The sequence below is a fragment of the Nerophis lumbriciformis genome, linkage group LG03 (genome assembly GCF_033978685.3).
Source record: "Nerophis lumbriciformis linkage group LG03, RoL_Nlum_v2.1, whole genome shotgun sequence".
In the NCBI taxonomy this organism is placed as follows: domain Eukaryota; kingdom Metazoa; phylum Chordata; class Actinopteri; order Syngnathiformes; family Syngnathidae; genus Nerophis; species Nerophis lumbriciformis.
Window position 1 is genome coordinate 22,062,501 of NC_084550.2, and position 25,000 is coordinate 22,087,500.

General features: G+C 37.4%; 1 protein-coding gene across 1 annotated transcript in view; it reads right to left on the bottom strand.

The window, feature by feature from the left end:
• The window catches only part of col6a1 (collagen, type VI, alpha 1), a 99,917-nt gene that overhangs the window by 3,487 nt on the left and 71,430 nt on the right, over positions 1-25,000 (bottom strand). Inside the window, exons 27-31 of the mRNA XM_061935332.1 lie at positions 19,547-19,582; positions 14,031-14,067; positions 8,851-8,859; positions 3,022-3,155; positions 2,591-2,697 (exon numbers count right to left, since the gene is read on the bottom strand). Coding sequence (XP_061791316.1) covers positions 2,591-2,697; positions 3,022-3,155; positions 8,851-8,859; positions 14,031-14,067; positions 19,547-19,582 — 323 coding nt within the window. The remainder of the gene's footprint in view (positions 1-2,590; positions 2,698-3,021; positions 3,156-8,850; positions 8,860-14,030; positions 14,068-19,546; positions 19,583-25,000) is intronic.

Sequence of the window (25,000 nt, forward strand, 5' to 3'; positions counted from 1 at the left end):
AAAAATGTGGAAGGAGTAGTCGCCAAAAAAAAGGGTCAAAAAAGGGTTTGAAAAAAAGGGGATTCGTTGAATTCCTGGAAAAAAAAATTTTACTTAGAAAAATGATAGTTTGAATTTCCAGGAAGAGTGGAATATGTTGAAAGTGGAATGGTTTGAATAGGTTGAAAACTGTGGGAATTGTGGAAGTTTAAAAAAATGGACATTTTGAATGGGGAAAATGTCCCTGAAAACTGGGAATTTTTTCTAATAATTGATGAAGGAGAGCACACACTTCCTCACCAGGTCGAATATTTTGGAGTTGGAACGGTTTGAATCGGATGAAAAATGTGGGAATTGTGCAACTTGGAAAACTGTCTCATTCATTTCAATGGGAACTTCCTGGAAATTTGGGAATTTTGGGAAAAGCGGGATTTAAAAACAAAAAATGATTAGGAGCATGAATGTCCTGAATGAGCTGAATTGGTTGGTGTTGGAATTGTTTAAAACGGTCAAGAAATGTTGAATTAGTAACAGTTTTTAATTGATAAATTCCTGGAATTTCGGGAAAACCGAGAATTTTTCCAGTTCAAAAAACAACTTTGTTTTTTTTCCTGATTAAGAGGAATGTTTGGACGGTGGAACGGTTGAAGTGGGTTGAAAAATGTGGAAGTAGTCGCCAGAAAAAAAGGGTCAAAAAAGGGTTTGAAAAAAAAAGGGAATTCGGGGAATTCCTGGAATATTTTTTTTAACTTAGAAAAATGATAGTTTGAATTTCCAGGATGAGTGGAATATGTTGAAGGTGGAATGGTTTGAATAGGTTGAAAAATGTGTGAATGGTGGAAGTTAAAAAAATTGACATTTTGAATGGGGAAAATGTCCCTGAAAACTGGGAATTTTTGGAAATCCGGGAATTCTTTTTATAATTGTTGAAGAAGATATATTATATGTTGATGTATATTTTAACTCTGGGTCCCTATCCATAAGCTCTACGCTTCTAGGGATGCCCAATCAATCTATCTATCTATCTTTTAACAAAATGACTGCTTAAAAGTGCTCCCCCTCTGGCCAACATATGAAATAACAAGTGTGTGTAAGAAATTGAAATGCGCTCCCTTTGGCCACAATGTATTTGCAAAAAATAAACATGTATATAGAGACATACTGTAATAACGAAGTAAATGATTAAAAACCAAACCTTTTTCATATTTCCTCAGTATGTATATATTATTGATGTTGTACATACAAATCTTTATACATCTAGAAAGGGGCGGAGGTGGGCATTTTTCGGAGGTCTCAAGAAGATAACAAATACAAGAATGTGTGTGTGTCCATATGAGGACCGGTGAACAAGTTAGGACCGAAATCATGGTCCCAATACGGAAAACCATTGCATCTAATAGAGAATGTCTCATTTGCTCCCTGGTGGTGAAATCTATCACATTTTTCAAATTGACTGTGTGTCGCTTTTAAAAGTGCTCCCCCTCTGGTCAACATATGAAATAACAAGTGTCTGTAAGAAATTGAAATGCGGCCCCTTTGGCCAAAATGTATTTTCAAAAAATAAATATGTACTGTATATAGAGACATACTGTAATAACACAAAGTAAATAATGATTAAAAACCAAACCTTTTTCATATTTGCATAGTATGTATATATTATTGATGTTGTAAATACAAATCTTTATACATCTAGAAAGGGGCATAGGTAGGCATTTTTCAGAGGTCTCAAGAATATAACAAATACAAGACTGTGTATGTGTGTGTTCTTGTATTTCTACCCGTCTTGAGACATCATCAAGTAAAAGTACTGTCCATATGAGGACCAGTGAACAAGTTAGGACCGAAATCATGGTCCCCTATCATCTGCATCTAATAGAGAGCCAAATACTAGAGTCCGTGAACATTGCTCCAAAGTCAGGATTTTTTGTTGTTGTCGGTTATAATGAACTAAAAGCTTACCTTTTTTATATTTGCATAGTGTGTATATATTATTAATGTTGGAAATACAAAACTTTGTATTTCTAGCAAGGGTGGTCCTAAAGCCGTAGGCATTTTTCGGAGGTCCCAAGAAGGTGACAAATAGAAGAGTGTGTGTGTGTGTTCTTGTATTTATACCCTTCTTGAGACATCAACAAGGAAAAGTACCGTCCATATGAGGACTGGTGAACAAGTTAGGACCGAAATCATGGTCCCAATATGGACAACCATTGCATCTAATAGAGAATGTCTCATTTGCTCCCTGGTGGTGAAATCTATCAAATGTTTCAAATTGACTGTGTGTCGCTTTTAAAAGTGCTCCCCCTCTGGTCAACATATGAAATAACAAGTGTGTGCAAGAAATTGAAATGCGCCCCCTTTGGCCAAAATGTATTTGCAAAAAATAAATATGTATACAAATACAATAATGTGTGTGTGTGTGTTCTTGTATTTCTACCATTCTTGAGACATCACAAAGGAAAAGTACCGTTTATATGAGGACCGGTGAACAACTTAGGACATAAATCATGGTCCCAATACAGAAAACCATTACATCTAATAGAGAATGTCTCTTTTGTCGGAGGTCTCAAGAAGACAACAAATACAAGAATGTGTGTGTGCATGAACAACTCACTGTTTAAACTCGGTGAGCGTCCCAATGTTGCTTCCCAGTTGGACGACCTCCTGGGCTCGTGCGCCGCTGTACTGCACCACGCTCACTCTGGACTCATTACCTGCAAACTTGGAGGGGGGAAAAAAACAAAAATTGCCACTTTTTTTTATCTGTTTTGTCCATCATGGTGTTTTCTTCCGTCAGCAACCCCACCCTTCCTGGCTAATTGCATGTAAACAGGAAGAGGGGAGTCTGGAAAGATGAATAAGAGCCAGCTCAAAAACCCCAGATGCAATTTTTTTGTTTTTTTCCCCCCCGTTAGTTTGTTGTCATGACGCTATTCCCTCCTATCTCTGAGGAAGCGACTTTTTTTTCCCACAACATTGGAATAAACAAACCAGTGGAAACTGAGCATCGGTCCGTTTTTAGGTATTTTTAGGGGTGACAATTACCTTGACCTGCTGGTCTTTAATCAATCGGTCTACAACGGTGATGATGAAGTCCTTGGCCAGTGCAAAGTTTGTGGAGCCGATACTCTCCGAGCTGTCCACGATGAAGGCCAGATCCAGGGTTGCACATTTGCATTCTGATGACACAACATCACCACAAAATATGTCACGCCATGACGCGGGATGAGAAATTATAGGAGCGACAGTGGAAACTCCTCAGCGGCTCTGGTTGACTTCCAAGTTGTTTTCATTTCAAAACAAACACGCCCCTTTGGACTTTTATTTCAAACGGTCTTTGATTTCAAGAAAATAACATTAAAAATGAGTGACTTGTGGTCCATTCTCTTTTAAACATTTTCATTTCGTCCTTTCTGACTTATAAATGTTGAACCAGGAGTTCTTAACCTTTTTGACACCGGGGCCCAACTTTTTCCACTAGAAAGGGGCCTGGGGCCCACTCAAATATTAACATTAAATGAGTAATCTTACTCTTTTTTGAATCATATTCAATAACTAGATGAGGCAATGAAATGCTTAATAGAATGTATGATGAATGTAGAAATGGTTTGAATGTTGAAGAGTTTGAATTTCCAAGAAAAACGAGAATTTGGTTTGGAACTTGGGGAAGTGTTAGTTTGAATGTCCAGGATGAGTGGAATGTGTTGATGTTGGAATGGTTTGATTCGGTTGAAAAATGTGGGAATTGTGCAACTTTGGAAAAATGTCCCATTCATTTCAATGGGAACTTCCTGGAAATTTGGGAATTTTGGGAAAAGATGGATTTTTTTGAAAATGATTAGGAGCTTGAATGTCCTGAATGAGCTGAATTGGTTGGTGTTGGAATTGTTAAAAACGGTCAAGAAATGTTGAATTAGTAACAGTTTTTAATTGATAAATTCCTGGAATTTCGGGTAAAACAGGAATTTTTCCAGTATAAAAAACAACTTTGTTTTTTTGTCCTGATTAAGAGGAATGTTTGGACGGTGGAACGGTTGAAGTGAGTTGAAAAATGTGGAAGGAGTAGTCGCCAAAAAAAGGGTCAAAAAAGGCTTTGAAAAAAAAGGGATTCGTTGAATTCCTGGAAAAAAAATTTAACTTAGGAAAATGATAGTTTGAATTTCCAGGAAGAGTGGAATATGTTGAAGGTGGAGTGGTTTGAATAGGTTGAAAACTGTGTGAATTGTGGAAGTTTAAAAAATGGACATTTTGAATGGGGAAAATATCCCTGAAAACTGGGAATTTTTGGAAATCCGGGAATTTAAAAAAATAATTGTTGAAGGAGAGCACACAATTCCTCACCAGGTCGAATATGTTGGAGTTGGAATGGTTTGATTCGGATGAAAAATGTGGGAATTGTGCAACTTGGAAACATGTCCCATTCATTTCAATGGGAACTTATTGGAAATTTGGGAATTTTGTGAAAAGCGGGATTTTTTTGAAAATGATTAGGAGCTTGAATGTTCTGAATGAGCTGAATTGGTTGGTGTTGGAATTGTTTAAAACGGTCAAGAAATGTTGAATTAATAACAGTTTTTAATTGATAAATTCCTGGAATTTCGGTAAAACCGGGAATTTTTCCAGTTTAAAATACAACTTTGTTTTTTTTCCCTGATTAAGAGTAATAATTTGACGGTGGAACGGTGGAAGTGGGTTGAAAAATGTGGAAGGAGTAGTCGCCAAAAAAAAAGGGTTAAAAAAAGGGTTTGAAAAAAAGGGGATTTGTTGAATTACTGGGAAAAAAAATTTAACTTAGAAAAATGATAGTTTGAATTTCCAGGAAGAGTGGAATATGTTGAATAGGTTGAAAACTGTGTGAATTGTGGAAGTTTAAAAAAATTGACATTTTGAATGGGGAAAATGTCCCTGAAAACTGGGAATTTTTGGAAATCCGGGAATTTAAAAAAATAATTGTTGAAGGAGAGCACACAATTCCTCACCAGGTCGAATATTTTGGAGTTGGAACGGTTTGAATCAGATGAAATATGTGGGAATTGTGCAACTTGGAAACATTTCCCATTCATTTCAATGTGAACTTCTTGGAAATTTGGGAATTTTGTGAAAAGCGGGATTTTTTTGAAAATGATTAGGAGCTTGAATGTCCTGAATGAGCTGAATTGGTTGGTGTTGGAATTGTTTAAAACGGTCAAGAAATGTTGAATTAATAACAGTTTTTAATTGATAAATTCCTGGAATTTCGGCAAAACCGGGAATTTTTCCAGTTTAAAATACAACTTTGTTTTTTTTCCCTGATTAAGAGTAATAATTTGACGGTGGAACGGTGGAAGTGGGTTGAAAAATGTGGAAGGAGTAGTCGCCAAAAAAAAAGGGTTAAAAAAAGGGTTTGAAAAAAAGGGGATTTGTTGAATTACTGGGAAAAAAAATTTAACTTAGAAAAATGATAGTTTGAATTTCCAGGAAGAGTGGAATATGTTGAATAGGTTGAAAACTGTGTGAATTGTGGAAGTTTAAAAAAATTGACATTTTGAATGGGGAAAATGTCCCTGAAAACTGGGAATTTTTGGAAATCCGGGAATTTAAAAAAATAATTGTTGAAGGAGAGCACACAATTCCTCACCAGGTCGAATATTTTGGAGTTGGAACGGTTTGAATCAGATGAAAAATGTGGGAATTGTGCAACTTGGAAACATTTCCCATTCATTTCAATGTGAACTTCTTGGAAATTTGGGAATTTTGGGAAAAGCGGGATTTTTTTGAAAATGATTAGGAGCTTGAATGTCCTGAATGAGCTGAATTGGTTGGTGTTGGAATTGTTAAAAACGGTCAAGAAATGTTGAATTAGAAACAGTTTTTAATTGATAAATTCCTGGAATTTCGGGAAAACCAGGAATTTTTCCAGTTCAAAAAACAACTTTGTTTTTTTTTCCTGATTAAGAGGAATGTTTGGACGGTGGAACGGTTGAAGTGGGTTGAAAAATGTGGAAGGAGTAGTCGCCAAAAAAAGGGTCAAAAAAGGGTTTGAAAAAAAGGGGATTCGTTGAATTCCTGGAAAAAAAATGTAACTTAGGAAAATGATAGTTTGAATTTCCAGGAAGAGTGGAATATGTTGAAGGTGGAGTGGTTTGAATAGGTTGAAAACTGTGTGAATTGTGGAAGTTTAAAAAATTGACATTTTGAATGGGGAAAATATCCCTGAAAACTGGGAATTTTTGGAAATCCGGGAATTTGAAAAAATAATTGTTGAAGGAGAGCACACAATTCCTCACCAGGTCGAATATGTTGGAGTTGGAATGGTTTGATTCGGATGAAAAATGTGGGAATTGTGCAACTTGGAAACATTTCCCATTCATTTCAATGTGAACTTCTTGGAAATTTGGGAATTTTGGGAAAAGCGGGATTTTTTTGAAAATGATTAGGAGCTTGAATGTCCTGAATGAGCTGAATTGGTTGGTGTTGGAATTGTTAAAAACGGTCAAGAAATGTTGAATTAGAAACAGTTTTTAATTGATAAATTCCTGGAATTTCGGGAAAACCGGGAATTTTTCCAGTTCAAAAAACAACTTTGTTTGAAAAAAAGGGGATTCGTTGAATTCCTGGAAAAAAAATGTAACTTAGGAAAATGATAGTTTGAATTTCCAGGAAGAGTGGAATATGTTGAAGGTGGAGTGGTTTGAATAGGTTGAAAACTGTGTGAATTGTGGAAGTTTAAAAAATGGACATTTTGAATGGGGAAAATATCCCTGAAAACTGGGAATTTTTGGAAATCCGGGAATTTAAAAAAATAATTGTTGAAGGAGAGCACACAATTCCTCACCAGGTCAAATATTTTGGAGTTGGAACGGTTTGAATCGGATGAAAAATGTGGGAATTGTGCAACTTGGAAAAATTTCCCATTCATTTCAATGTGAACTTCTTGGAAATTTGGGAATTTTGGGAAAAGCGGGATTTTTTTGAAAATGATTAGGAGCTTGAATGTCCTGAATGAGCTGAATTGGTTGGTGTTGGAATTGTTTAAAACGGTCAAGAAATGTTGAATTAGTAACAGTTTTTAATTGATAAATTCCTGGAATTTCAGGAAAACCGGGAATTTTTCCAGTTTAAAAAACAACTTTGTTTTTTTTCCTGATTAAGAGTAATGTTTTGACGGTGGAACGGTGGAAGTGGGTTGAAAAATGTGGAAGGAGTAGTCGCCAAAAAAAAAAGGGTTAAAAAAAGGGTTTGAAAAAAAGGGGATTTGATGAATTACTGGGAAAAAAAATGTAACTTAGAAAAATGATAGTTTGAATTTCCAGGAAGAGTGGAATAGGTTGAAGGTGGAATGGTTTGAATAGGTTGAAAACTGTGTGAATTGTGGAAGTTTAAAAAATGGACATTTTGAATGGGGAAAATGTCCCTGAAAACTGGGATTTTTTTTTTTATAATTGTTGAAGGAGAGCACATAATTCCTCAACAGGTCGAATATTTTGGAGTTGGAACGGTTTGATTCGGATGAAAAATGAGGGAATTGTGCAACTTGGAAAAATTTCCCATTCATTTCAATGTGAACTTCTTGGAAAATTGGGAATTTTGGGAAAAGCGGGATTTTTTTGAAAATGATTAGGAGCTTCAATGTCCTGAATGAGCTGAATTGGTTGGTGTTGGAATTGTTTAAAACGGTCAAGAAATGTTGACTTAGTAACAGTTTTTAATTGATAAATTCCTGGAATTTCGGGAAAACCGAGGATTTTTACAGTTCAAAAAACAACATTGTTTTTTCAACTGTAAAAATCCTCGATTAAGAGGAATGTTTGGACGGTGGAACGGTTGAAGTGGGTTGAAAAATGTGGAAGTAGTCGCCAGAAAAAAAGGGTCAAAAAAGGGTTTGAAAAAAAAGGGAATTCGGGGAATTCCTGGAATATTTTTTTTAACTTAGAAAAATGATATTTCCAGGATGAGTGGAATATGTTGAAGGTGGAATGGTTTGAATAGGTTGAAAAATGTGTGAATGGTGGAAGTTAAAAAAATTGACATTTTGAATGGGGAAAATGTCCCTGAAAACTGGGAATTTTGGTAAATCCGGGAATTTAAAAAAATCATTGTTGAAGGAGAGCACACAGTTCCTCACCAGGTCGAATATTTTGGAGTTGGAAACGGTTTGAATCGAATGAAAAATGTGGGAATTGTGCAACTTGGAAAAATGTCCCATTCATTTCAAAGGGAACTTCCTGGAAATTTGGAAATTTAGGGACTATATAGCGCACAGAAATATAACGCACACCTACTAAAAAATATCCATATATTATCCACACTCTGACAATAAGCCGCAGATATATACGTTGTGAAATGAGTTATTTACACAGAAAGATTCTGTAAATGTTTATTTACGTACCTTAATTGTTTCCAAACGGTGTCTGTAACAGGGCAGTAAAACAACTGATCAAACAAAACAGAGGTCATCGTCATGGACCCACTAGCTGCGGAAGCTAGCTCTCCAATTAGCTAAACGGATTCAATAACTCCACGGCGACGTTTTCGGTGAATTTTCTGAGGAATTTATGAAACTGGAACAATCCAAAAAGAATGCCATGGTAATTTAAAAATATTAACACAGACATTCGTAAAGGTGTTAGCATATTAGCTATTGCTAACGGCGCTAGCGTCATCACATTATGATAGAAGGTAGAAATATGCATGAAAACACTCCAATAGGCATCACGCATGGAACAGTTTAGTAAGTATAAACAGTTTTAGTTATAAATTAGCCGCATCGTTTTTTTTGTGTTTTTTTTAATGGTATATTATTTTCCAAAAATGTTATTTTAACTACAAACTGTTGGACGTTTGGGGCTTTGGAGGTTCCATTGTGACTGTTTTCATTTGTTGGCAGAGACTTACCACAGCATGCTGTGAGGTGGTCCAAAACGCATGGAAAAACACACAAATCAGAAGAAAATTAATCAAGAGTGCAGGGGGTAATAAATAACCTTGACATTCCTTAGGGTTCGATTGCACATTTTGCTGATTAGCAGGGGGTGAAAAGGGCAAAAACAGTTGTAAAGAACATAATGCCATGGCTGTCTTGATTTTCCAATAATTTCTACAACTCTTATTTTTTTGTGATGGAGTGATTGGAGCACATACTTGTTGGTCACAAAAAACATTCATGAAGTTTGACCACTCCTCTTGACACAATTGGTGCAGTTCAGCTAAATTTGTTGGTTTTTTGACCTGGACTTGTTCCCAGGAACACCATGTCTACAGTCAAGCATGGTGGTGGTAGTATTATGCGCTGGGCCTGTTTTGTTGCAATTAAACTGGTGCTTTACAGAGAGTAAATGGGACAATGAAAAAAAAAGAGGATTACCTCCAAATTCTTCAGGACAACCTAAAAAGCTGGGGTTTGGTGTGGAAGAATATATATATATATATATATATATACATATATATATATATATATATATATATATGTATATATATATATATATATATATATATATATATATTAGAGATGTCCAATAAATGCTTTAAAATGTAATATCGGAAATTATCGGTATCGTTTTTTTTATTATCGGTATCGTTTATTTTTTTATTTTCTTTATTAAATCAACATAAAAAACACAAGATACACTTACAATTAGTGCACCAACCCAAAAAACCTCCCTCCCCCATTTACACTCATTCACACAAAAGGGTTGTTTCTTTCTGTTATTAATATTCTGGTTCCTACATTATATATCAATATATATTGATACAGTCCGTAAGCACACATGATTGTACGTGCTGCTGGTCCACTAATAGTACTAACCTTTAACAGTTAATTTTACTCATTTTCATTAATTACTAGTTTCTATGTAACTGTTTTTATATTGTTTTACTTTCATTTTTATTCAAGAAAATGTTTTTAATTTATTTATCTTATTTAATTAATTAAAAAAAAAACCAACCTTATCCTCACCATATCTGGTTGTCCAAATTAGGCATAATAATGTGTTAATTCCACGACTGTATATATCAGTATCGGTTGATATCGGTATCGGTAATTAAGGGTTTGGTCAATATCGGAATATCGGATATCGGCAAAAAGCCATTATCGGACATCCCTAATATATATATATATATATATATATATATATATATATATATATATATATATATATATATATATATATATATATATACACATAGTCGAGGTTTCTGTGGTTTATCCGTTATCCGGACGTTGGGTCTTGGGCGCAGTTGGGTGTTCCAACAGGACAATGACCCCCAAAATGTCACGACGGGGAAGGGAGGGGATGGTTGCAGCTTACTGCGGGGTTTGTTCCATCGGGATGCAGACGGACTACTCCGGACAAGGCGTGCGGGTAGGAACACGATTTAATCTTCAAAATTAAACACGTACCAAAAACAGAAAACAAGCAGACGGAACGACGTGCCGGACGCACAGGAAGCTAAGGCCACCACTTGGCAAAGGACGCATGGACTAGGAGACAAGAAAAACAGGGTTGCGTGTAGCAAACAACGAAACCAGAGGCAGGCTTAAATAATGCCTCTGATTAGTGCTCGGGAAACAGGTGAGCGTCCCGAACACCAATCAGAGGCAGGTGAAAATAATAAGTACCGTATTTTTCGGAGTATAAGTCGCACCGGCCGAAAATGCATAATAAAGAAGGAAAAAAACATATATAAGTCGCATTTCTTGGGGACATTTATTTGCTAAAAGCCAACACCAAGAATAGACATTTGAAAGGCAATTTAAAATAAATAAAGAATAGTGAATAACAGGCTGAATAAGTGTACTTTATATGAGGCATAAATAACCAACTGGTATGTTAACGTAACATATTATGGTAAGAGTCATTCAAATAACTATAACATATAGAACATGCTATACGTTTACCAAACAATCTGTCACTACAAATCGCTAAATCCCATGAAATCTTATACGTCTAGTCTCTTACGTGAATGAGATAAATAATATTATTTGATATTTTACGCTAATGTGTTAATAATTCCACACATAAGTCCATACTTGCCAACCTTGAGACCTCCGATTTCGGGAGGTGGGGGGTGGGGGTGGGGGCGTGGTCGGGGGTGGGGCGGGGGCCGTGGTTAAGATATATATATATATATATATATAAGAAATACTTGACTTTCAGTGAATTCTAGCTATATATATATATATATATATATATATATATATATATATATATATATATATATATATATATATATATAAATAAAATAAATACTTGAATTTCAGTGTTCATTTACAAACTACAACTCACAAACACTTTAGAGTTAAGCTCCACCATCAGAATGTGTACTTAAACTTATACAGGTAAAAGCCAGTAAATTAGAATATTTAGAAAAACTTGATTTATTTCAGTAATTGCATTCAAAAGGTGTAACTTGTACATTATATTTATTCATTGCACACAGACTGATGCATTCAAATGTTTATTTCATTTAATTTTGATGATTTGAAGTGGCAACAAATGAAAATCCAAAATTCCGTGTGTCACAAAATTAGAATATTACTTAAGGCTAATACAAAAAAGGGATTTTTAGAAATGTTGGCCAACTGAAAAGTATGAAAATGAAAAATATGAGCATGTACAATACTCAATGCTTGGTTGGAGCTCCTTTTGCCTCAATTACTGCGTTAATGCGGCGTGGCATGGAGTCGATGAGTTTCTGGCACTGCTCAGGTGTTATGAGAGCCCAGGTTGCTCTGATAGTGGCCTTAAACTCTTCTGCATTTTTGGGTCTGGCATTCTGCATCTTCCTTTTCACAATACCCCACAGATTTTCTATGGGGCTAAGGTCAGGGGAGTTGGCGGGCCAATTTAGAACAGAAATACCATGGTCCGTAAACCAGGCACGTGTAGATTTTGCGCTGTGTGCAGGCGCCAAGTCCTGTTGGAACTTGAAATCTCCATCTCCATAGAGCAGGTCAGCAGCAGGAAGCATGAAGTGCTCTAAAACTTGCTGGTAGACGGCTGCGTTGACCCTGGATCTCAGGAAACAGAGTGGACCGACACCAGCAGATGACATGGCACCCCAAACCATCACTGATGGTGGAAACTTTACACTAGACTTCAGGCAACGTGGATCCTGTGCCTCTCCTGTCTTCCTCCAGACTCTGGGACCTCGATTTCCAAAGGAAATGCAAAATTTGCTTTCGTCAGAAAACATGACTTTGGACCACTCAGCAGCAGTCCAGCTCTTTTTTTCCTTAGCCCAGGTGAGACGCTTTGCGCGCTGTTTCTTGGTCAACAGTGGCTTGACACGAGGTATGCGGCAGTTGAAACCCATGTCTTTCAAGCGTCTCTTGGTGGTGGATCTTGAAGCACTGACTCCAGCAGCTGTCCACTCCTTCTGAATCTCCCCCACATTTTTGAATGTTTTTTTTTTCACAATCTTGACCAGGGCGCGGTGATCCCTATCGCTTGTACACTTTTTCTGACCACAGTTTTTCCTTCCCTTTGCCTCTCCATTAATGTGTTTGGACACAGAGCTCTGAGAACAGCCAGCCTCTTCAGCAATAACCTTTTGTGTCTTTCCCTCCTTGTGCAATGTGTCGATGGTTGCCTTTTGGACAGCTGTCAAATCTGAAGTCTTCCCCATGTTTGTGTAGGCTTCAGAACTGGACTGAGAGACCATTTAAAGCCCTTTGCAGGTGTTTTGAGTTAATCAGCTGATTAGTTTGTGGCACCAGGTGTCTTCAAAATTTAACCCTTACACAATATTCTAATTTTGTGACACACGGAATTATGGATTTTCATTTGTTGCCACTTCAAATCATCAAAATTAAATGAAATAAACATTTGAATGCATCAGTCTGTGTGCAATGAATAAATATAATGTACAAGTTACACCTTTTGAATGCAATTACTGAAATAAATCAAGTTTTTCAAAATATTCTAATTTACTGGCTTTTACCTGTAAAGATCACATGGATATTATTCAGTGAGTTGATTCACCAAAACTAACCTGTTATACAGGAGGAAAAAGCACACAGGACGTTTCAATTGTTCACAGACTGGTCGCGCTCATCAGAATGACAAGACACTTCCGGTCTGCAGGTGATAGCATTCAATTGGGAAGAAACGCCCTACTGCCCCCTACTGACCAATGTGAATACTGATAAATGTGTAATGACAGCTCCAAAAACGAATTCAAACCACAAACTAAAATAAATAAATCAACACAAAAATGTGACACATTATGGGTGGGTCACATATGCATGTACAGTAGATGGCAGTATTGTCCTGTTTAAAAGTGTCACAACATTGCTGTTTACGGCAGACGAACTGCTTTACGGTAGACACTGTTGTTGTGTGTTGTCAACACGTCACTCAGGTCCGCCTGAATTTCGGGAGTTTTTCGGGAGAAAATTTGTCCCGGGAGGTTTTCGGGAGAGGCGCTGAATTTCGGGAGTCTCCTGGAAAATCCGGGAGGGTTGGCAAGTATGTCGCTCCTGAGTATAAGTCGCACCCCCGGCCAAACTATGAAAAAAACTGCGACTTATAGTCCGAAAAGTACGGTAACTATGGTAACTAAAACAAACTCAAGGGTGCACAAAACAGGAACTAAGGGAGTCCAAAACTAACAGGACATAACAAAACATGATCCGGGACACGGATCATGACACAAACACACGTCAAAAGTGGTAAAGGAACGGCTAAATCAGGCTAGAATGAAAGTTTTAGAATGGCCTGGACAATGCTGAAGAAACAAGTCCATGTCAGGAAAACCAACACATTTAGCTGAACTGCACCAATTTTGTCAAGAGGAGTGGTCAAAAACTCGACCAGAAGCTTGTGGATGGCTACCAAAAGCACCTTATTTTATATATTATACTATTTATTATAGAGCCATAATAAATTCATAAAAGAAGCAAACTTCATGAATGTTTTTTTGTGACCAACAAGTATGTGCTCCAATCACAAAAAAACAAGTTATAGAAATGATTAGAAACTCAAGACAGCCATGACATTATGTCCTTTACAAGTGTATGTAAACTTTTGACCACCACAGTATGTGTTGTGTAGAACTTCTCCAACAAAACTCACAGCAAAGCTTCATGATGATGTCCAGAATTTCACATTCCTAAGGAGAGAGGCGGAGTTAGTGTACGGCAACACACTCTTAAATCTTACATAACATTTTCTAATGCCGAAAAGGGCGGGAAAAGAAAAACACGATGTTGATATTTCACTGAGAGGACTGTTGGGTGGAAGGCTGTGGGATTTGGTGTTCAGGAAATTGGACGTGTGCCTTTTTGGAGTATCACATTAAAACTCCCATTTTGCACAGCCTCTTTAGGGAATTAAGTCTAAGCCTTCGGTCTGGTGGATAATATATGAGTGAGGGATCAGACTACACTGCAAAAAGTGAAATCTAAGTAAGATTAAATATCCCAAATAAGGGTGATATTTGCTTATTTTCTGTCTGATAAGATAATTCTTCTCACTAAGCAGATTTTATGTTAGTTTTACTTGTTTTAAGTGTTTTGGTCCTAAATTATCTTAGTAAGTTAGTACAGTTTGTTGCTGAGATTTGATGACCTATATTGAGTAAAACATGCTTGAAACTAGAATATCAACTGTTGCAAAGCTGTGTCATCAAGTATAAAACTACTGTTTTAAAGTAATCTTTTCTTATTTCAAGCATGAAAAAAGAAATCCATCCATCCATCCATCCATCTTCTTCCGCTTATCCGAGGTCGGGTCGCGGGGGCAGCAGCCTAAGCAGGGAAGCCCAGACTTCCCTCTCCCCAGCCACTTCGTCCAGCTCCTCCCGGGGGATCCCGAGGCGTTCCCAGGCCAGCCGGGAGACATAGTCTTCCCAACGTGTCCTGGGTCTTCCTCGTGGCCTCCTACCGGTCGGACATGCCCTAAACACCTCCTTAGGGAGGCGCTCGGGTGGCATCCTGACCAGATGCCCGAACCACCTCATCTGGCTCCTCTCAATGTGGAGGAGCAGCGGCTTTACTTTGAGCTCCTCCCGGATGACAGAGCTTCTCACCCTATCTCTAAGGGAGAGCCCCGCCACCCGGCGGAGGAAACTCATTTCGGCCGCTTGTACCCGTGATCTTGTCCTTTCGGTCATAACCCAAAGCTCATGACCATAGGTGAGGATGGGAACGTAGATCGACCGGTAAATTGAGAGCTTTGCCTTCCGGCTCAGCTCCTTCTTCACCACAACGGATCGATACAGCGTCCGCAAAAACAAGAAAAAAATAAAATAAAATTAGGGGTATTTTACTAGAACTAAGCAAAAGTATCTGCCAATAGAACAAGAAAATTTGGCTTGTCAAGACTTTCCAAAACAAGCAAAATTAGCTAACCTCAATGAACCCAAAAATAGCTTAAAATAAGTATATTCTCACTAATAACAAGTGCACTTTTCTTGGTTGAAATTTTTGTTTAAAGGGGAATATTATCACCAGACCTATGTAAGCGTCAATATATACCTTGATGTTGCAGAAAAAAGACCATATATTTTTTTAACCGATTTCCGAACTCTAAATGGGTGAATTTTGGCGAATTAAACGCCTTTCTATTATTCGCTCTCGGAGCGATGACGTCACATCGGGAAGCAATACGCCATTTTCTCAAACACCGAGTCAAATCAGCTCTGTTATTTTCCGTTTTTTTCGACTGTTTTCCGTACCTTGGAGGCATCATGCCTCGTCGGTGTGTTGTCGGAGGGTGTAACAACACGAACAGGGACGGATTCAAGTTGCACCAGTGGCCCAAGGATGCGAAAGTGGCAAGAAATTGGACGTTTGTTCCGCACACTTTACCGACGAAAGCTATGCAACGACAGAGATGGCAAGAATGTGTGGATATCCTGCGACACTCAAAGCAGATGCATTTCCAACTGGACTGGACAGATCAGCTTTCAGGAAAAGATAGCGTATGAGAGTATGTCTACAGAATATATTAATTGATGAAAACTGGGCTGTCTGCACTCTCAAAGTGCATGTTGTTGCCAAATGTATTTCATATGCTGTAAACCTAGTTCATAATTGTTAGTTTCCTTTAATGCCAAACAAACACATACCAATCGTTGGTTAGAAGGCGATCGCCGAATTGGTCCTCGCTTTCTCCCGTGTCGCTGGCTGTCGTGTCGTTTTCGTCGGTTTCGCTTGCATACGGTTCAAACCGATATGGCTCAATAGCTTCAGTTTCTTCTTCAATTTCGTTTTCGCTCCCTGCCTCCACACTACAACCATCCGTTTCAATACATGCCTGATTTGTTGAATCGCTTAAGCCGCTGAAATCCGAGTCTGAATCCGAGCTAATGTCGCTATAGCTTGCTGTTCTATGCGCCATGTTTGTTTGTATTGGCATCACTATGTGACGTCACAGAAAAATGGACGGGTGTATATAACGATGGTTAAAATCAGGCACTTTGAAGCTTTTTTTTAGGGATATTGCGTGATGGGTAAAATTTTGAAAAAAACTTAGAAAAATAAAATAAGCCACTGGGAACTGATTTTTAATGGTTTTAACCCTTCTGAAATTGTGATAATGTTCCCCTTTAATCTTTTTGCTGAATATGTTGAAAAATCTTTTTAAATGAAGTAAATGCTAGTGCCATTATCTTGACATAATGATTACATTTCTTGAAACCAGCAAACTTATACTAAAAACTAATTTATTGTTGTTAATGGAAAGGCAACAAGGCAAACGCTTGTTACTCTTGGGGTCTCCTAGCCGCTCAGGCAAATCATATGGTCTAAAAATGCATTTTTCCATCGATAACATGACATCATCGCACCAAGTGCGTGCTCTTTCAGTCAATCAGTGCGCATATATACAGCCCGGCCCCCGGCCAAAATGTTTTTAATTGTCATTTTGAGGAATTTATCTGAATGTGCATGAACTATTTCTGTTCAAAATTGTTAGAAAAGTTAAATGTTTAAATATTAACTGTCAGTTTACTGTACTGTGCCAACTGTACTACTATATGAGTATGTGTTTTCTATTGTTTCATTGAAAATAAAACAGCAAAGTCCATTTGAATGTCATCTGTTTTAATTATGAGACGCATATCATGATGTCAAGATAATGGCACTAGCATTTACTTCATTTAAGAATATTTTTCAACATATTGAGCAAAAAGGTCTCTTTTTTTCTACCAAGAAAAGTGCACTTGTTATTAGTGAGAATATACTTATTTTAAGCTATTTTTGGGTTCATTGAGGTTAGCTAATTAGGGACCGATGTCCGTTTGGGACAGAGGACCCTATTAAATTTCTAGCGTTTTATTATTATACCGCCGCCTCTTTGAGCTGTAATTTGACCCTCCTCTGAGCGCGTTTGTCGCGCCGGCTTCAAATTAGCACAGGAGAGAGATTGAACCCTTCTGATTAAAAGTTGATGAAAGAGTTTTAATTACTGCTCCGGTTGGGATTTTATGAGCCATCAAAGTCGGCCCCGTCCATCGCTGCTTGCAGCTTTAATTTGACTTGTTTTAGAAAGTCTCGACAAGCCAATTTAACTTGTTCTATTGGCAGATAATTTTGCTTACTTCAAGTAAAATTACCCTAATTTTTGTATTTTTAGGGACCGATGTCCGTTTGGGACAGAGGACCCTATTGAATTTCTAGCGTTTTATTATTATACCGCCGCCTCTTTGAGCTGTAATTTGACCCCCTTAACATGCTTCAAAACTCACCAAATTGGACACACACATCAGGACTGGCAAAAATGGCGATCTAATCAAAAAACAAACCCCAAAACTCAAAACTGCGCTCTAGCGCCCCCTAGGAAGAAAACACAGACAAAACTGCCTGTAACTCCCAGTAGAAATGTCGTAGAGACATGAAACAAAAACCTCTATGTAGGTCTCACTTAGACCTATATTTCATACACTGACAACCCCCAGCAAAAATCAACAGGAAGTTTGCAATTCCCCCTTCAAAACAAAAGTTGTGTAAAAACAGTCACCTTTTTTCAAACATTATCTCCTCTGAGCGCGTTTGTCGTGTCGGCTTCAAATTAGCACAGGAGATAGATTGAACCCTTCTGATTAAAAGTTGATGAAAGAGCTTTAATTACTGCTCCGGTTTGAATTTTATGAGCTCTCAAAGTCGGTCCCGTCCATCGCTGCTTGCAGCTTTAATCAGGGACCGAGTTCCTTTGGGACAGAAGACCCTATTGAATTTCTAGCATTTTATTATTATTAGGGACCAAGTCCCTTTGGGACAGAGGACCCTATTGAATTTCTAGCGTTTTATTATTATACCGCCGCCTCTTTGAGCTGTAATTTGACCCTCTTAACATGCTTCAAAACTCATCAAATTGGACACACACATCAGAACTGGCGAAAATTGCGATCTAATCAAAAAACCAAACCCTAAAACTCAAAACTGCGCTCTAGCGCCCCCTAGGAAGAAAACACAGACAAAACTGCCTGTAACTCCCAGTAGAAATGTCGTAGAGACATGAAACAAAAACCTCTATGTAGGTCTCACTTAGACCTATATTTCATACACTGACAACCCCCAGCAAAAATCAACAGGAAGTTTGCAATTCCCCCTTCAAAACAAAAGTTGTGTAAAAACAGTCACCTTTTTTCAAACATTATCTCCTCTGAGCGCGTTTGTCGTGTCAGCTTCAAATTAGCACAGGAGAGAGATTAAACCCTTCCGATTAAAAGTTGATGAAAGAGTTTTATTACTGCTCCGGTTGGGATTTTATGAGCCATCAAAGTTGGCCCCGTCCATCGCTGCTTGCAGCTTTAATTTGACTTGTTTTGGAAAGTCTTGACAAGCCAAATTTTCTTGTTCTATTGGCAGATAATTTTGCTTAGTTCAAGTAAAATTACCCTCATTTTTGTATTTTTAGGGACCGATGTCCGTTTGGGACAGAGGACCCTATTGAATTTCTAGCGTTTTATTATTATACCGCCGCCACTTTGAGCTGTAATTTGACCCTCTTAACATGCTTCAAAACTCACCAAATTGGACACACACATCAGGACTGGCAAAAATTGCGATCTAATCAAAAAACCAAACCCCAAAACTCAAAATTGCGCTCTAGCACCCCCTAGGAAGAAAACACAGAAAAAACTGCCTGTATCTCCCAGTAGGAATGTCACAGAGACATGAAACAAAAACCTCTATGCAGGTCTCATTAGACCTACATTTCATACACTGACAACCCCCAGCAAAAATCAACAGGAAGTTTGCAATTCCGCCTTCAAAACAAAAGTTGTGTAAAAACAGTCACCTTTTTTCAAACATTTTCTCCTCTGAGCGCGTTTGTCGTGCCGGCTTCAAATTAGCACAGGAGAGAGATTGAACCCTTCTGATTAAACGTTGATGAAAGAGTTTTAATTACTGCTCCGGTTTGGATTTTATGAGCCCTCAAAGTCGGCCCCGTCCATCGCTGCTTGCAGCTTTAATTTGACTTGTTTTGGAAAGTCTTGACAAGTCAAATTTTCTTGTTCTATTGGCAGCTAATTTTGCTTAGTTCAAGTAAAATTCCCCTAATTTTTGTATTTTTTTTTTCTTGTTTTTGAACACTGACTTTTTGCAGTATAAATAGACTCCTTTTGTTTGATTTATACTTACATCAGTTCCTGGTGGTCCGGGAGGGCCAGAAGGTCCCTGAAAGAGAGATAAGGAGTTGTAATAGAGATAGGGAAACACACACACACAAAAAAGTCTGTGTTTAATAATGATTATTTCCCACTTTCAAAGGCCGCTTCTTGAGAAAACCAGCACCAGTCGACGGGAATACTCCCACACGTTTGCAACATGTGAATCCTCCGATCACCATAGCTTTTTTTATTCCCTCACTTGGCCAAGTCGAGGACATCTGTTTCGTTTTAGCCCACATTAAAGAAGCATTTTTTCCCCCACTCTGCTTTAGTCAAAAGGCGCTCGCTCGCAGGAACACCACGGACAGAACAGACAGAAGGCGAGACAATGAGTTGGCGTTCAAGCGCAGACACGATGTCTACAGATATGCTGAACGTACAGTCGTGGTCAAAATGTGAACATCATGTCATGGCTGTCTTGAGTTTCCAATACTTTCTACAACTCTTATTTTTTTGTGATAGAGTGATTGGAGCACATACTTGTTGGTCACAAAAAAAATCCATGAAGTTTGGTTCTTTTATGAATTTATTATGAGTCTACTGAAAATGTGACTTGGTCAAAAGTATACATACACCAATGTTAATATCTGCTTACATGTCCCTTTGTTAAACAATGAGAGACATACTGTACAATTACAGTATAGACTTAAAGCAGTCATACATTGGAAACTCGATTTACAAACTTAATTGGTTCTTGAACGGCTGTCAAAAATGTTAAAGTTGGTATGGCGAATCAAATTTCTCCATAGGAAACAATGTGTGATTATGAATAATGGGTTCCAGCCTTAGGTTGATTGGTAACACTAAAATTGAGCATAGAGTGTGAATGTTGTCTGTCTATCTGCCCTGTGATGAGGTGGCGACTTGTCCAGGGTGCACCCCGCCTTCCGCACGATTGTAGCTGAGATAGGCTCCAGCGCCCCCCGCGACCCCAAAGGGAATAAGCAGTAGAAAATGAATGTCCCTTGGCAAGTTTCACTGCAATAAGGCGCTTTTGGTAGCCATCCACAAGCTTCTGCTTGAATTTTTGACCACTCCTTTTGACAAAATTGGTGCAAGTCAGCTAAATGTGTTGGTTTTCTGACATGGACTTGTTTCTTCAGCATTGTCCACACGTTTAAGTCAGGTCATTCTAAAACCTTCCTTCTAGCCTGATTTAGCCATTCCTTTACCACTTTTGAGGTGTGTGTTGGGGTCATTGTCCTATTGGAACACCCAACTGCGCCCAAGACCCAACCTCCGGGCTGATGATTTTAGCTTGTCCTGAAGAATTTGGAGGTAATCCTCCTTTTTTCATTGTCCCATTTACTCTCTGTAAAGCACCAGTTCCATTGGCAGCAAAACAGGCCCAGAGCGTAATACTACCACCACCATGCTTGGCGGTAGGAATTGTGTTCCTGGGATTAAAGGCCTCACTTTTTCTCCTCCAAACATATTGCTGGGTATTGTGGCCAAAACGACTACATTTTTGTTTCATCTGACATCACATGGACAAAGATAAGACCTTCTGGAGGAAAGTTCTGTGGTCAGATGAAACAAAAATTGAGCTGTTTGGCCACAATACCCAGCAATATGTTTGGAGGAGAAAAGGTGAGGCCTTTAATCCCAGGAACACCATGGTGGTGGTAGTATTATGCCCTGGGCACTTTTGGTAGCCATCCACAAGCTTCTGGTTGAATTTGTGACCACTCCTCTTGACTAAATTGGTGCAGTTCAGCTAAATTTGTTGGTTTTCTGACGTGGACTTGTTCCCAGGAACAGCAAAACAAGCCCAGAGCATAATACTACCACCACCATGCTTGACGGTAGGGATGGTGTTCCTGGGATTAAAGGCCTCACCTTTTCTCCTCCAAACATATTGCTGGGTATTGTGGCCAAACAGCTCAATTTTTGTTTCATCTGACCACAGAACCCTCCTCCAGAAGGTCTTATCTTTGTTGTGCTCTTCAGGGGATTGAATCCCCTGAAGAGCAGGGAAGCCCGCGAAAACAGGCTTGTAGGGATGAAATAGCCTCTGTGTTTCTTCCTGACCTAACGTATATGAATAAACCACAGAAACCTCGACTATATATATATATATATATATATATATATATATATATATATATATATATATATATATATATATTTACATTCTTCCACACCAAACCCCAGCTTGTGTTTATGGATATTGTTTTTTGTTCTTGTGCACAAAACAGCACACTGATTGATTGATTGATTGATGGTGTTCCTGGGATTAAAGGCCTCACCTTTTTTCTTCCAAGCATGCAGCTGAGATAGGCTCCAGCACCCCAAAAGGGACAAGTGGTAGAAAATGGATGAATGGATGGATATTGCTGGGTATTGTGGCCAAACCGCTCAATTTTTGTTTCATCTGACATCACATGGACAAAGATAAGACCTTCTGGAGGAAAGTTCTGTGGTCAGATGAAACAAAAATGGAGCTGTTTGGCCACAATACCCAGCAATATGTTTGGAGGAGAAAAGGTGAGGCCTTTAATCCCAGGAACACTATTCACACCGTCAAGCATGGTGGTGGTAGTATTATGCTCTGGGCCTGTTTTGCTGCCAATGGAACTGGTGCTTTACAGAGAGTAAATGGGACAATGAAAAAAGGAGGATTACCTCCAAATTCTTCAGGACAATTCAAAAATCATCAGCCCGGAGGTTGGGTCTTGGGCGCAGTTGGGTGTTCCAACAGGACAATGACCCCAAACACACGTCAAAAGTGGTAAAGAAATGGCTAAATCAGGCTAGAATGAAGGTTTTAGAATGGCCTTCCCAAAGTCCTGACTTAAACGTGTGGACAATGCTGAAGAAACAAGTCCATGTCAGAAAAGCAACACATTTTGCTGAACTACACCAATTTTGGTGGTCAAAAATTCAAGCAGAAGCTTGTGGATGGCTACCAAAAGCGCCTTATTGCAGTGAAACTTGCCAAGGGACATGTAAGCAAATATTAACATTGCTGTATGTATACTTTTGACCCATTTTCAGTAGAACCATAATAAATTCATAAAAGAAGCAAACTTCATGAATGTTTTTTTGTGACCAAAAGTATGTGTTCCAATCACTCTATCACAAAAAAACAAGAGTTGTAGAAATGATTGGAAACTCAAGACAGCCATGACATTATGTTCTTTACAAGTGTATGTCAACTTTTGACCACGACTGTACAGGCTGATGCTTTTATTTGTGGAACCTGCATCCAACATATGTTTATATTTAGACACATTCCGTGGGTTTTCACATTGTCCTATTGGGGAGAGCGGAATTACACCATTTTTCCAACTTAGGATGAGCCATACTAGAGTGGTTATGCATATCTGCATGTAGTTTTATGTTATGTTCGGTGTCGCTTAGTCATGGCTCATCATCGGAAGCCACACTTTTTTTTACGGTTATAAAAGTGCGTAACTATGAATAGTAACAACAACATTCTGAGCCAAAGCTTACATAAAAAGTTTCCATTCATTTGATACATTTTGGCTTGTCGCTCTGCCTGTTAGGAAATTCTCCATGTTTATGCACGTTTAAAGCGGAGACTCTTATTTTGAAAATGGTGCTTTAAAAATGTCACTTTTCGCCTAAAGTTACGATCAGGGATGGGTATTTACGATTAGCAACCGGGCCCTATTTTTGGTGCCTGGTTGCTCTTTACACTTAGGCACTTGGAGATCACTCCAGCAGCACTGAGAGAAACAATATGACATATATACTTACATCATGTATATATTACATGTTATTAAGAATGTTACTAGATACTACATATATACTTACATCATGTATATATTGCATGTTATTATGAATGTTGCTACATGACATATATACTTACATCATGTATATATTACATGTTATTATGAATGTTACTAGACACTACATATATACTTACATCATGTATATATTACATGTTATTATGAATGTTACTAGATACTACATATATACTTACATCATGTATATGTTACATGTTATTACGAATGTTACAAGATACTACATATATACTTACATCATGTATATAATACATGTTATTATGAATGTTGCTACATGACAAATATACTTACATCATGTATATATTCCATGTTATTATGAATGTTACTAGATACTACATATATACTTAAATCATGTATACATTAAATGTTATTATGAATGTTACTAGATACTACATATATACTTACATCATGTATATATTACTTGTTATTATGAATGTTACTAGATACTACATATATACTTACATCATGTATATATGTCATGTTATTATAAATGTTGCTACATGACATATATACTTACATCATGTATATATTACATGTTATTATGAATGTTACTAGATACTACATATATACTTACATCATGTATATATTACATGTTATTAAGAATGTTTCTAGATACTACATATATACTTACATCATGTATATATTACACGTTATTATGAATGTTACTACATGATATATATACTTACATCATGTATATATTACATGCTATTATTAATGTTACTAGATACTACATATATACTTACATCATGTATATGTTACATGTTATTATGAATGTTACTAGATACTACATATATACTTACATCATATATATATTACATGTTATTATGAATGTTACTACATGACATATATACTTACATCATGTATATATTACATGGTATTATGAATGTTACTACATTACATATATACTTACATCATGTATACATGTAATGTTATTATGAATGTTACTAGATACTACATATATACTTACATCATGTATATTTTACATGTTATTATGAATGTTACTAGATACTACATATATACTTACATCATGTATATATTACATGTTATTATGAATGTTACTAGATACTACATATATACTTACATCATGTATATATTACATGTTATTATGAATGTTGCTACATGACATATATACTTACATCATGTATATACTACATGTTATTATGAATGTTACTACATGACATATATACTTACATCATGTATATATTACATGGTATTATGAATGTTACTACATTACATATATACTTACATCATGTATATATTACATGTTATTATGAATGTTACTACATGACATGTATACTTACATCATGTATGTATTACATGTTATTATGAATGTTACTACATGACATATATACTTACATCATGTATATATTACATGGTATTATGAATGTTACTACATTACATATATACTTACATCATGTATATATTACATGTTATTATGAACGTTACTACATGACCTATATACTTACATCCTGTCAGGCCCTATTTTTGGTGCCTGGTTGCTCTTTGCACTTAGGCACTCAGAGATCAATCCAGCAGCACTGAGAGCAGACTCAGCCAAACTACCTCTCGGCAACGTTGCAATTGTCGAAGATATTGACTCAAGGGACGCTCCAATGTAAGTTACCGTATTTTCTGGACCATAAGGCGCACTGCCG